Genomic DNA, 12,105 nt, shown 5'->3' with positions numbered 1-12,105 from the left:
ACTGTGACCCCAGTGACTTGAAATGCTAAAGCAAAGAACTGTTAACCACCTGGGAATATCTAAAGCACTCTTTCCAAGGGAAAAGCACTCTGAAACTACCTAGCATGGGCTAAGTGTTCTAAGAGGCCACATAAAGTCCACCTAATCTGAATATGAAATGGAGATCCTGTCAGAGCAAGAGAAGGCTAATGTCTTCGACTCTTTGAATTCCTGTACCAAACAGAATGACAGATAGCAACCAAAATTGAAAGGTTAGAACTAGAGAGTATATATTGGAAATTGCTGCTAAAACACCCAGGTAGTTATATGTGGAAAGTCATTTTTAATACAAGCTAGTAGGAGTAAAAGAGCCAAGATTCTTTTGACTCTGTTTTTTTCTTAATTTCTATTATGCTATTGTAAAGTGCTTTGAAATCTTGCAAGACTATGAAGATGGAGTTAGTACTACTAGCATTTTAGAAGAACTGTTCCCATAAAAGCTCAGTTTATGAGTAGTTTAAGTCAGGTGTGTGGTAAGACAATGATTTAAATTAATGTTTGCCAATTTGAAAATTGCATTCTTCCCATTAGTTATTTTCAGTTTATGATGAATAAATATGTATAAAGTGGACACCAGTTGCTTTAAGATATTGTGGTGCTAGCTAGTCATTGTTGTTTTGATATTTAATGTTTAAATTCTCATGTATAAACCACTTGAATGTGTACCTTCAGATTTCCTTAGTAAACTTAATTTTTGTTAAGCAATCACATTAATAAATTTGTTCTTTATGGACTAGTGACCTGCGTAGTTCTATTCTAAAGTCATCAAAAGGTGAAAAGATTCTGCTTTTGACACACACAAAAATCCACCTACCCAAATGGCTAAATCAAGTGAGCTTGGTTACTGCTTAGAGTGCTTGTAATGTTTATACAGGAAGTAAGAGGCAGACATTGGTAATAGAAAGAGAAGAGTAAGATTTTTCTCTTAAAAGGATCCCAGAAAAGATGGCTTTTACAAAAGTTATAAATACTACAGGATCAGTGGTGAGAAGACCTTCAAGAAGCATGAGCTGCCTAGTGAGCTGAAGCTCCTTTCCTTCATGGTCTATCTCATACAGATCCTTTCAGCACACACAAGCAGAGTGAAAAGAACACTGACCTCAGAGATGAGAGCAGGTTCTAATCCCGGCTTACTGTCTCTGGACTTCATTGTTCATTATCTAGAAAATATACGTGAACTTAGGAAAGTGTTACTAATTCTCTCTACTAGGTTCCTTCCTTTTGGTAGAAGCTCATGGAATACGTGTTCCCATGATGAGAAACATGTGGGTAGGGACCATATCTTCCTGTGATGTATCCCCAAAGCTGACCACTACAGTTGGTACAAAGTTGGTATTCAAAACAAAATTTGCTAAACTGAGTTACTGAAAGGATTAGACTAAGTCTGGGATCACACATTCCAATCAGGCTAGAGAGGTCATATTAAAAAGTGAAACAGGAGTAATGAAGAGTAAGAAGTCTGATCTACAGTGAACTAGGCCAAAAAACAAAGTCTCCTGCAGGACATTTAAACCCCCAATTTTAAACACCACTATGGTGGTCAAAATGACATCTTCTAAGGGTTCAGCCCACAGGCTATTGCATAAAGTTTCTTTTACATTTGATTTATACAGCATTTGCCTTCCTGTTCCATTTAATATACAATTACCATTTGCCCTTTTAAAAAATGTATGGCATAATCGAAGAATGATGGTTAAGGAAAGTTTGCTTGGCAAAAATCCTACAGCTTTGGGGCTCCCTTGCAAGCTATATTTTAAATCTGTTGCTAGTATTTCTTTTCTTCACAATATAGAGGCTTGCTGTGGCAAATTCTGTAATATCCCTTTGAATTAGAAATCCTTAAGTAGTCTTACTAATTTTTTTTCATGGTGTAGTATCATATTATCTTCCATTCCTTTTACTCTGAAAGTATCAAATTCATTTCCCTTGGAAGAGGACTACTTTCTATATATGTGCTAATTTACATGGAATTCATTAAGAATGATACGTGAACTACAGATCACTGATTTGTTTTTTTTAATGCATAACATTCAGATTGAGATAGGTGGATGAATGTTAAATTTGGGGCAGAAGAGAATCCATTCAAATTGCTACATTTAATATTATTAAAACAGAGTTAATAAAATGTATGATGAATTGAATAATTTGTTTTAGAAGGTTAGTAGAATTATTTCTGGGCGCCTTTTTTTAATTTAATAAAATATAAGCTACTAGTTTCAATTAAAAATGAAAGCAGAGATTAATCTTCATTGTACAAGGAAAAAAGAGACTGGGAGCAGATTGAAAATCTCTGAAGAAGGAAAAAGTGAAGAAAACTATATTTATGATATATAAATTTTAATGGACATTTCTTTCCTTCCAAGGAGGCCCTGGCTTCCAATTATTACAGATCTTCAGGAAGTTTGGAATGAAACTAAGTCTTACAATGAGCTTATATAAACCCAAACCCTATTTTTGATAAGTTTCAGGGAGGTAGGTATGAGAATCCGTCTACCCAATCATGATAACTCAGAGGTTTTAACACCTGGGAGCTTGCATCCTGAGAGGTAAAGGCTTGTTCTAGTTTAATTTTCATCTGACTTATTGACTCAACTCCCAAACTGGAGATAAACAATTGATCTAATTCTGTCATTAACTGGTTCACCCAACTCAAAACATTATGGGTGATAATTTGCTAAAGATTTTTATACACACCATCTAAACTAATAATTCACAATTTCCTAATCCATTTTAAACAACTCCACAGAGGACATTTGTTTTGGTTTCTTTCCACAAAGCTGGAAACATTCCAGTCAACTGTTTCTAATGAGCAGGGAGAAGCGGGGGGGGGGGGGGGGGAGCCAACCATTAGGAGAAGAGGGGCTATGTTTTTTTCCTTGGGACTCACACATATTGTCAAGAATAATGACAGTGCACATCACTAAGAGGGAAAAAGGGTGGCTGCCAACCACACTCCCTTTCCCTTTATAGTCTTCTAAAACCTATGACGGTGAGTAATAAATGTGGAAGTGAATCAAGTCAAATTTCAAGATTTACTGGCAGGTTATGATTGACTTAAAAGTTGCCACTCAAGTCTTCCCAAGTCATTGGGGTACTTGTGATTTTCTCTTGTTTATTGGTTTTGCAACTGACCCCATTCCTCAATCCCATACAGTAATGAGGATACACTTGAACATGCAAAACCACCCACTGTGAAAGGAATTTATAACCTGCTAGAAGTAGAGAAGACAAGGTTTCCAACATTTGGATCCATCTAAAAATCTGATAACTCCTTCCTGGAAGATATTGACTTTAAAAAAGATTTTCATTACCTGCATACTTCACAAACCCCATGTAGATTATAATTAGCTCCACTCACACATACCAGAGACATTCTCTCCACATAACCTTACTTCCACCTCCTACTGTTTTTCATTTAATTTGGCCAAGAAACCAAAAAGCTGACCTAATGTAAACCAAATTGGTAACACTCTTGTAAACATGAACTAGAGGATAACAGACAAACACCATCATTCTGTCCCACAGGTATGCAGGGAACACGGCCAATGCACTTTGCTTCTATAGATTCTGAGTTTCGCTTGGTTTTTCAATGATAGAGAGGATGAAGGTAGTACCAAAGTCGACCTTCTGACCAGACATGAGTTGGATGGGGAAGGTACATGGACTCGCAGAGATTACTGAATTCTGTGAGTGAAAGCTTAGACACATGTCTCATACTCAACTGGATCTAATAGCTGTGCTTAAAAAAAAAAAAAACGTACTAAGAGGAACTGACTCAGTAGAGCAAAAAAAAAATGAATTTGACAAAATAACTTAAAGTGTATATTGGGTAAGCATGTGCCTACTGTGTGTAACAAAAGAAAAATAACTAATGTTAAGGGCAGTGTGATTATAGAACAAATGTCTTCATAACAAAGGTAAATGGAACATTAATTACAAAACAGATTTATAAGCTTCAGACACCTTCTTAATAGAACATCATTAATACTGAGTAATATGTGGCTGTTTGAATAGAATCAAGGAATTTCTAACATTTGCTTCATCAGATAATTGAGAAAAGGAGGATCTCCATCGCTCCTTCCTTCCTTTTGCACATTGCTCGTTGTTCAGACTTCAGTTCAGATGTTCCCTCCATCAGTGAGTTTTCCCTGATTGTCCCTGACTTGATCTGGTTCCCCACTATATGCTATCATAGCAATGCAGACACTTCCTTCACTGCTCTCATTTCTATTTATAATTATTTATGACTTCAACAGGCATTTGTTTAGAGTGTGTCTTCTCATTAGAACGTGGCCTCTGTGAAGGCAAGGCAAATGTTTGATTAGGACTCAAGAAATAGCTACTGAAACACCATTAGTGAAAATTTAGGGACATGTATATGATCTTCCAGGCATGGTTGCAAGCACTCTACATGAATTATTGCCATCTACTCCTCACTACAATCCTTTGCAGTAGGTACATGGATTCACTCTCTTATCCTAAACAAACAAGCTGAGACACTAAAAAAACCAAAAAAACCAAAACCAAAACTAAATCACTTACTGAAAGTAACACAAAGAATATATGAGAGATCTCAGATTTGTACACAGTCTGATTTCAAAGTCTCACTCTTAAGACTGATGCTACACTACCTCCTAGAAATTTTAATACATCCTCTTAAAAGAGTGACATTCCCTATTGTTTTTAAGGGAAGACATTTAGGAACTATGAACATCCAACGTGCAGCTGTAGGAACAGCGACAAGCATAGAGGACAGGAGCAGTGGGCAGGACAGACAGAGATGTCTTCATGAGTTGGGATCTGAGGGAACACAGACCCATCAGGTTTGGGAAAGGTAAGTGGAGAGTAGAGGGAGATCCTTATAACTGCCTCTGTACAGCATGCCAGTGCTAAGTGCCAATTCATAGAACCTGAGGAATCTTACCTCCCTCTGGACCTTTACTGCTAACTTGGATCTGATTGCCTTTTAGGAAGATGCACTTTGTTATATGAGAGTACTCTATGTTAGAACAGTCTTTATCTCACGATTGTAGTAACTCCCTGGAAGACCCTATAAAAATTCATGCTCTTTTAAGTTGAAGTAGTAGCTAGTGTTTAAGAATGCGGGCGCTGGAGCTGGGCTGCTCAGGCTAAAAGCAGACTGGACTAAAGGCAACGTTATAAAACCATAACCTCTCTGACTCAATTTCCTCAATTGTAAAAATAGATAGAATAGCATCTGTCTCATTAAATTGTTATGAAGATTAAGAGATAGCTCACATAAAGCACCTAAAACAGTGCCATATGATAAACTCAAGGAATGAAAACTTTATTATTAGAGAAGTGAAGAAGTGCTGGAACTAAACTTGTGCTGTCATAATCAGGATAGATTTGGGATGGTAAACCAGTTTGCAAACAACTGTGGAGTGGTGACAGAGGGTGACACAGCAGTTGCGCAATCTCTCTTTATAAAACAAATAATGAATCTATCCAGATGTGCACCTCTTTGCAACAGCCCTCTGGTAGAGAACTTCCTCTAGGTTCCGGACTGTGTAAACCTTCCAGTTTCAGTCTCTCAGGAAAGTGTCTAAATTTAAGACCTCATTATTTGCAGGGCTAAAAAGAGAGCTGAATAATGCTGTATATTCCTGATGCTTAATTTGAGGAGTTTGTTTTTTTAATCTTTATAGTAGATTAAAGACAGAGGCAGAGGCAAGAGGTAACTCAAAGTATTTAATTTTATTATCTGTGCATAATATCAGTCAAAGTTTGGGAACGGAGTACTTGTAGCCATCAGCAGAACTAAGTTTTCTGACTTATTTTCAGCTTCATGTATTTTAGATAATAAGTCTCTTTTTCTCCAAATTAAATGTATCTATAAAGAGAGTTTCATTATAATAATTATAATAATAATATATATTAACATTTTATTGATTTTTTTGCAGTAGCATTCTAAATTCCAGTGTAGGTAAGACCATTTACATAGTTTCTGAAGTCTTGAAGACATGAGCTGTGGAATCAGCTTAGAACTCTAACTCCTTTGATAATTAGCTATGAGACCTTGGGCAAGTTCCATTGCTTAGTTGAGCCTCAGTTTCATATGTCTTTAAAATGAAATGAAATATCCTTATTTGTAAAATGAAGTTACATTATTTAGAGAGCTGTAGTAAGACAAAGATAAGTCATTTAAAGAGACTACCCTCACATCTGATACACAATTAGATGTGCAACAAAAGGTAACTATTGCTATAATACTTGCAACCTTAAACTTCTAGATCTGGAAGAGAAGAAATATATACATTGGTATATACAGGGAGGAAGGACCGATTCTTTATATTTTCTCTCTAGCTCCTTACAGCAGATGCTGTAGTTGAATCTATTCCACCCATTGTAATAACAGTAGAGCATGACCCCCTGTTCCAGGTTTAGGCTTGATGGCTTTGAGACAGTCTTGGTAATTCCCTTCCTCTTGCCAAAGACTAGTTCAGTGATGAGCCAATGAAATAAAAGAAAAGGTTTATTGGAGGCTTTGTATAAAACAAATCCCCATCTCTTTTGGACACAAATGGGAAAACATGGAGTCTTGTTGCTGCTGGAAGACACCTCAGCTCAGAATGTGGTATAATTAGTAAGATATGAGCGACTTGTTTCTCTCTCTCTCTCTCTCTCTCTCTTTCTCCCTTTTCCTGTGCTATGTATGCTTCTTGCAAGCCAAATATACTAAACATGGATAAAAACAATGATTAATAAAAATTCAGAAGACTATTTGCAATAATTTCAGATAAAATTCCACCTAGGATCATGGTAAGTTGTTGTGTGTGTGTGTGTGTGTGTGTGTGTACACATTTTAAGTATGACATTCATCAAAAGATGGCATTAATCAAATGAATCAAAATGCCACACGCAGGACAGTCAAATGCAGAAACATGGTTGAGCAAACATCAAAATACCATAATTTAATTCAACTTCAAAAAGTAATACATAGACAACATCTCTTAAAATGTGTATACTTTTTTTGGCACCCTGTATATACATACACATACTTATACATTCTGTTTTAAAAGGAATAATCTTGTAAGAAACACTTCTTGTTATCCTATACAAATTTTAGCAAAATTGCTCTCCATTTATTCAAGTCTCTCATTGTTTGTCAAAATACTTTCATATCTTTTATCTCATTGACCTCTTCAACATCAGAGTAAATTTGAAAGACCAGGCATGGACTTCCTCATCTCATGGATAGGAAAACTAAAGGCTGAGCTAGACTGAGTAATCCTGGCTTCTTGAATCCAATTTGAATTCTGTGGTTGTTTTTGCCAATTATAGAACTGAGGAAAGATATTTTAAAACAGCTTCACATGCAATCTGTGATTCAAATGTGCAACTCAGAGAGAGAAATCTAGGTTTACATTCCAGCGTTATGTAGTCCTAACTCTATCACTAACCAGTTTATGTGATCCTGAGCAAGTTACTGAAATTTCTGGCTTTCAGTTTCTGTATGTAAAAGTGAGATACTTTTTTTTCAGGTAGATTTCTTATTCTTAACCTTGTGGTAGGCACCGCTAATTGACCAGCTAGTCCCAGATTCAGCTACAGAATCCTCAATGTAGTTCTCAAGGCTGCAATCATGAGTCATTCTGAGGTGGTGCTCAAGGTGTAACTTATTTGCATTTCCTGGGATAGATCCTTGCTATTTAGTGTGGTCCACAAATCAGTCATTTTGGTATCCCTGTGAAGTTTGTTAAAAATGAAGAATCTCAAGCCTTACCCTAGGCCTCCTACATAAGAACCTGCACTTTAACAAGATCCTGGGTCACTTTTAAGCACATTAAAAATTGAGAAGCACTGGGTTAGATGATGTCTTAGATACCTTAAAGTTCTAAAACTCAGTGATGGTAGGATTTTTTATTAAGGGCTAGGAGTATTTTCCAAGAACCTTGGGTAGCTCTCCAAGTTAGTACATGGAGCCTTCATCTTCTATTTGGTAAAGGGCAGAGGAGTTAACTGGTGGTGTTTTTTGTGCTCCCTTTCAGAACACTGAAAGGTGCTGACTGAATCCTCAGGGGTAGACAAAGCTCTAGAGGGAAGGAACTGTGGCATCCACTTCAGCCAGGGATCCTTTGAACAGCTGTGGTCTGATGGCTTCTGTGCATTTGGCCAATTACACGGTGAATTACCCCAGTGAATATTTGTCAAATGCACCATCCACCCTTACTCCTCAGCACTCTTGTTAGAACGGCTGTTAATTTGACATAGGCTTGTCAAACATCTCTCCATTCCATTCTAACACCAAATTATCCGTGGTTCTGAGATCTGAAGATCGAAGATGACAGTGGACAGTGAAAGTTGCTAAAGTTTATAAAGCATAGACAGCAAGTTAAGCTGGAAAATGAACAACAGCAACAAACAATGAATATAGGAAGACAGGAAATAACAAGCCCAGCTGACAATCTGGTGCTTTGCTGAAGAACAAAATCTCAGCTACACTTTAGGTCAAATTTTGAAAACTCTCAAAACAAGAAACACAAACAGCAACAAAACAAAGAAACTGAATTCAAACTAGCTGTGTGACTTTAAATATGTAACATCTCTCTGGGCCTCAGCTTTCATCAGACAAATTAGAGTACTATCCTAGTAAGTCAGCAAGGTTTAAACTTTTGTGATCATCACAAAAGCTGGAAACATCAGAGTCATTTGGGGAAACCTGCTGAAATTTAAATTCTTGGGCAATCAGAAATTTTGATTCAGTAAATCTAGGCATGGGGCTTGAGGTTTTGGTCTGAGTATGACCCTGTAAAAAAATGGTATTACGTGGTAGTGGATGGTAAGAAATAATTCAACTAAAGTGCTTAGCCAGTTCCTGGCTTTATATGCTTTATATAGCTCTTGGTAAATGCTAGCTTTTGAAATATATTAGTAGTTCAGATAAGGGAAGTGATTTGCTCAGTGTCACACAGTGGGTAGAAGCAGGGATAGAACCTCTTCCACTATTCCACCAGAATAGTTTCCTATGTTTCTCAGAGTAGCTTTGCTGGAACAATGCAAGAGGTTGAGGAAGGTACAGGTCAAATTATTATGTATTGTCAAGTCAAGGAATGAAAGGCAGTGCTGCACAATGGGCAGGCTTTGCCTTAGACCTGGGGTATTGTCCAGTCTTGTCATTTAACTGCCCTGAACTGCTGTGTGATCAGAACTAGTATCAGAACTGGGTATCAGTTTCTTCATTTGTAAGATGAAGGAATCCTTTACACTCCTCTCTGGGGTTACATTACTATTATCCTATGGTAGACACATGCATCCTAGCTGAACTGAGCAGCCCCTTGCTTTATTTCTTTTTTCTTTTTAGATGGAATGTGCCTTCTACTCTGTGAAGCTTTCCTGAACATGCTTCTGAAGGTAACACCTCCCTCCTCTGAAACTAGTAAGTCTGTGCTATCTGTAGCTTGGACTATTCGTGCTGATTATCTTATACTTGTGGTGAACTGCTTCATCAGACTAAAAGAGACAATGCTATTGAATTTAGAAACAGAACTTAGGAAACAGGAAAAGTCAGGGTTCTGCCCTTATGATCCCTTTCATGGTAGATGCCAAATTCATAGCTATAGCTTACCAAATGTCAGCCATCGTTCCAAGCACTTTTTATGTGTTTTCTCATATATTCTTTAAAAACATCATTTCATGGTGAAAATGTAAGCCCCATTGTGTAAATGAAAGAAAGCTTTCCCATGCTTGCATTGCTAATAAATGACTTGAGGCTTGTACTACGGGCTGTGTGAAATCCAAAATCAAGGTTTGATTAAGCCATGACTGCCCATGCTCTTAAAAATTAGACTTTTCTCCAGGAGCATCAATTTGATAAATATTTGTTGAATGATCAGCAGATTTGTGATGTCCCTTCCAAATCTGTGCTCCTTGTGAGAAAAGCTTCAAGCTATCCTTCAGCTGGCTATGATAATGGGAATAACAGCCTGTATCTTTGGCTTCAGGGACCAACATTCTCCACGGCTGAACTAAACAATCCCTGATCATGGACTAAAGAAACTCAAAAGGTTCCATAAAGCAGTTTTTGCACAGGAGAACTCCTTATGACAGTGTACTTTCAAGGTGGCAGCTGGGGTCAGCAGGCTTGCCCTCCCATGACTCATAGATGCTTAACCTGAGCCCTGCTTTAGGGAGCCACAGCAGGTATCCTCTGACTCTGGGCAGAAAGCCTGCTTTGGTGCCCTTGAAGCCAGTCCAATTTCCAGAAATTTTCCACAGTGGAAGCTAGCAGAAGTGTTGAGAGGCAGAGAGACAACTTGTTTATTGCTGAGGGAATTTTCAAAATTATGTCAGGGTCCATTTTCGTTAGGTCTCCCTAAGTGCCCTTTGCCAAAATTAAATCAGCATCAAGTAATCTTGCAAACCTCTTCTCAGCAGAGGCCATAAAAAATTCCTAATTTCTTAAGGAATACAAGACTTGCTGGAGATACTGTACTTGCTTTGCTTTGACAAAATAATTTAATATTAATAAAAGGATGGTTAATAAAAATTTAATGCCAGCCCTTAATTTCTAAAGCTGTAAATGGAAAACAGAATTTTTTTCTCCCTCTCTCCCTCCCTTCCTTCCTTCCCTCTTTCCTTTCTCCCTTCTCTCCCTTCTTCCCTTCCTTCTTCATTGCAATAAACATTTCATAATCTTTCCAGAATTTTCTCAGTAAGAATTGCTTTCAAAACACTAGAATTGCTACCAAATTTCTTAGAATTTGAGATGTCATCAACTGCAAAACAAACCATCAATATAGTGATGAATATCTTATAAAGAAGGGAATAAATTAAATATTCATAGTGTATGTTAGTTCTATACTAACTTTAGAAACTTTAAAAGGTAAGTCTTTGTCTTAAAATGGAAAACTATTGCAAGTTTTTCCGAAAGACTATGTTAATAACTCATATAGGGTTTGAGTTCCCCTAGTGACTTCCACTGATCTAGTAATATGGTAGCACTGTTGTGTTTCAAATTCTAGAATGAAAACTGAGCACACCAAGAGGCAAAGTATTATTACATGATTTGAAAAACCTCGGTGTTACATAAAAATCTTTTCTCTGATATTACATTTTGTTTAGCATGAACTAGGTATTCTGATAGAATAAACATGTTTACAAAACTTAACTCATTAGTTGTAATTCTTATTCTTAGAAAAAAAGGTAATGAAATAAAATAAGTCATAGTTAAGTCTTTGTCTCTTTGCAGAGCAAGAGATGGCCAGGTTCACCGATTCATAAGGGACTCTTGAGAGATACTGACCATGGTAAAGGTCAGGGCAGGAAGATTCAAGGGTTTTGGTACTAGGAGCCTGTTTCATCAATGACTTCCAGGGTATTTGTTTTCATTTTCTCATCTATGAAATGGGGATCATCTCTACCTTCTACATATGTTGTGGTTATTGAGATAAATAAATTCTATATTATAATCTAGTGTACCTATTTGCTTTGTTATTTACTATTTACTTTTACAACTTACAAACTATTTAGTTTACATTCTAATTTATCCAATGTGAAATTATTTATTTTTTATTGATACATAATAGTTACACATTTTTATGGGGTACATGTGATACATACATACAATGTATAATGATCAAATCAAGGAATTAGTACATCTATCACCTCAAACATTTATCACTTTTTTGTGCTGGAAAAATTCCAAATCTTCTCTTCTAATTACTTTGAAATGTACAATACATATTTGTAGATGAGTCATTTACAGGACAGAAATTAAGTCCAAAGTATTTGTAGTTGTTGTTAACCCAGAAATTATAATATTTTTTACTATAGACTTTTTTTCATGTTTCCAAAAGAAAACTTGTTAAAGGAAATGGTCTTTAAGTAACAGTAAAAAAATATATTGTGTAAATGTATATAAATGGTAAATTAATTAACAATTACTTATAGTAGAAATAAATAAGAGTAGGCTTAATTGCAAGAAAGTGATGGGATTAATGAAATTCTCAGCAAGAAGACTCAGCGAATGTTCTAAAATATGTAATTTTTAAGGTGGATCAGATCTTGGCAATCACAATTTTTTTTTTTTTTTTTTTTTTTTTT

General features: G+C 36.4%; 1 protein-coding gene across 3 annotated transcripts in view; it reads right to left on the bottom strand.

The window, feature by feature from the left end:
- The window catches only part of GABRB2 (gamma-aminobutyric acid type A receptor beta2 subunit), a 249,410-nt gene that overhangs the window by 15,750 nt on the left and 221,555 nt on the right, over positions 1 to 12,105 (bottom strand). The window contains exon 9 of one of the 3 annotated variants that reach the window (XM_021707621.1): positions 4,989 to 4,994. The exons of the other annotated variants lie outside the window; for them this stretch is intronic. Within the exon in view, the coding sequence (XP_021563296.1) occupies positions 4,989 to 4,994 (6 nt within the window). The remainder of the gene's footprint in view (positions 1 to 4,988; positions 4,995 to 12,105) is intronic. 3 annotated transcript variants of the gene reach the window in all.

Source organism: Carlito syrichta, unplaced genomic scaffold (genome assembly GCF_000164805.1).
Source record: "Carlito syrichta isolate Samal-C Ts95f unplaced genomic scaffold, Tarsius_syrichta-2.0.1 Scaffold121490, whole genome shotgun sequence".
Taxonomy (NCBI): Eukaryota; Metazoa; Chordata; class Mammalia; order Primates; family Tarsiidae; genus Carlito; species Carlito syrichta.
Note: the sequence above shows the minus strand (reverse complement) of the source record. Positions and strands in the feature narration are given on the sequence as shown.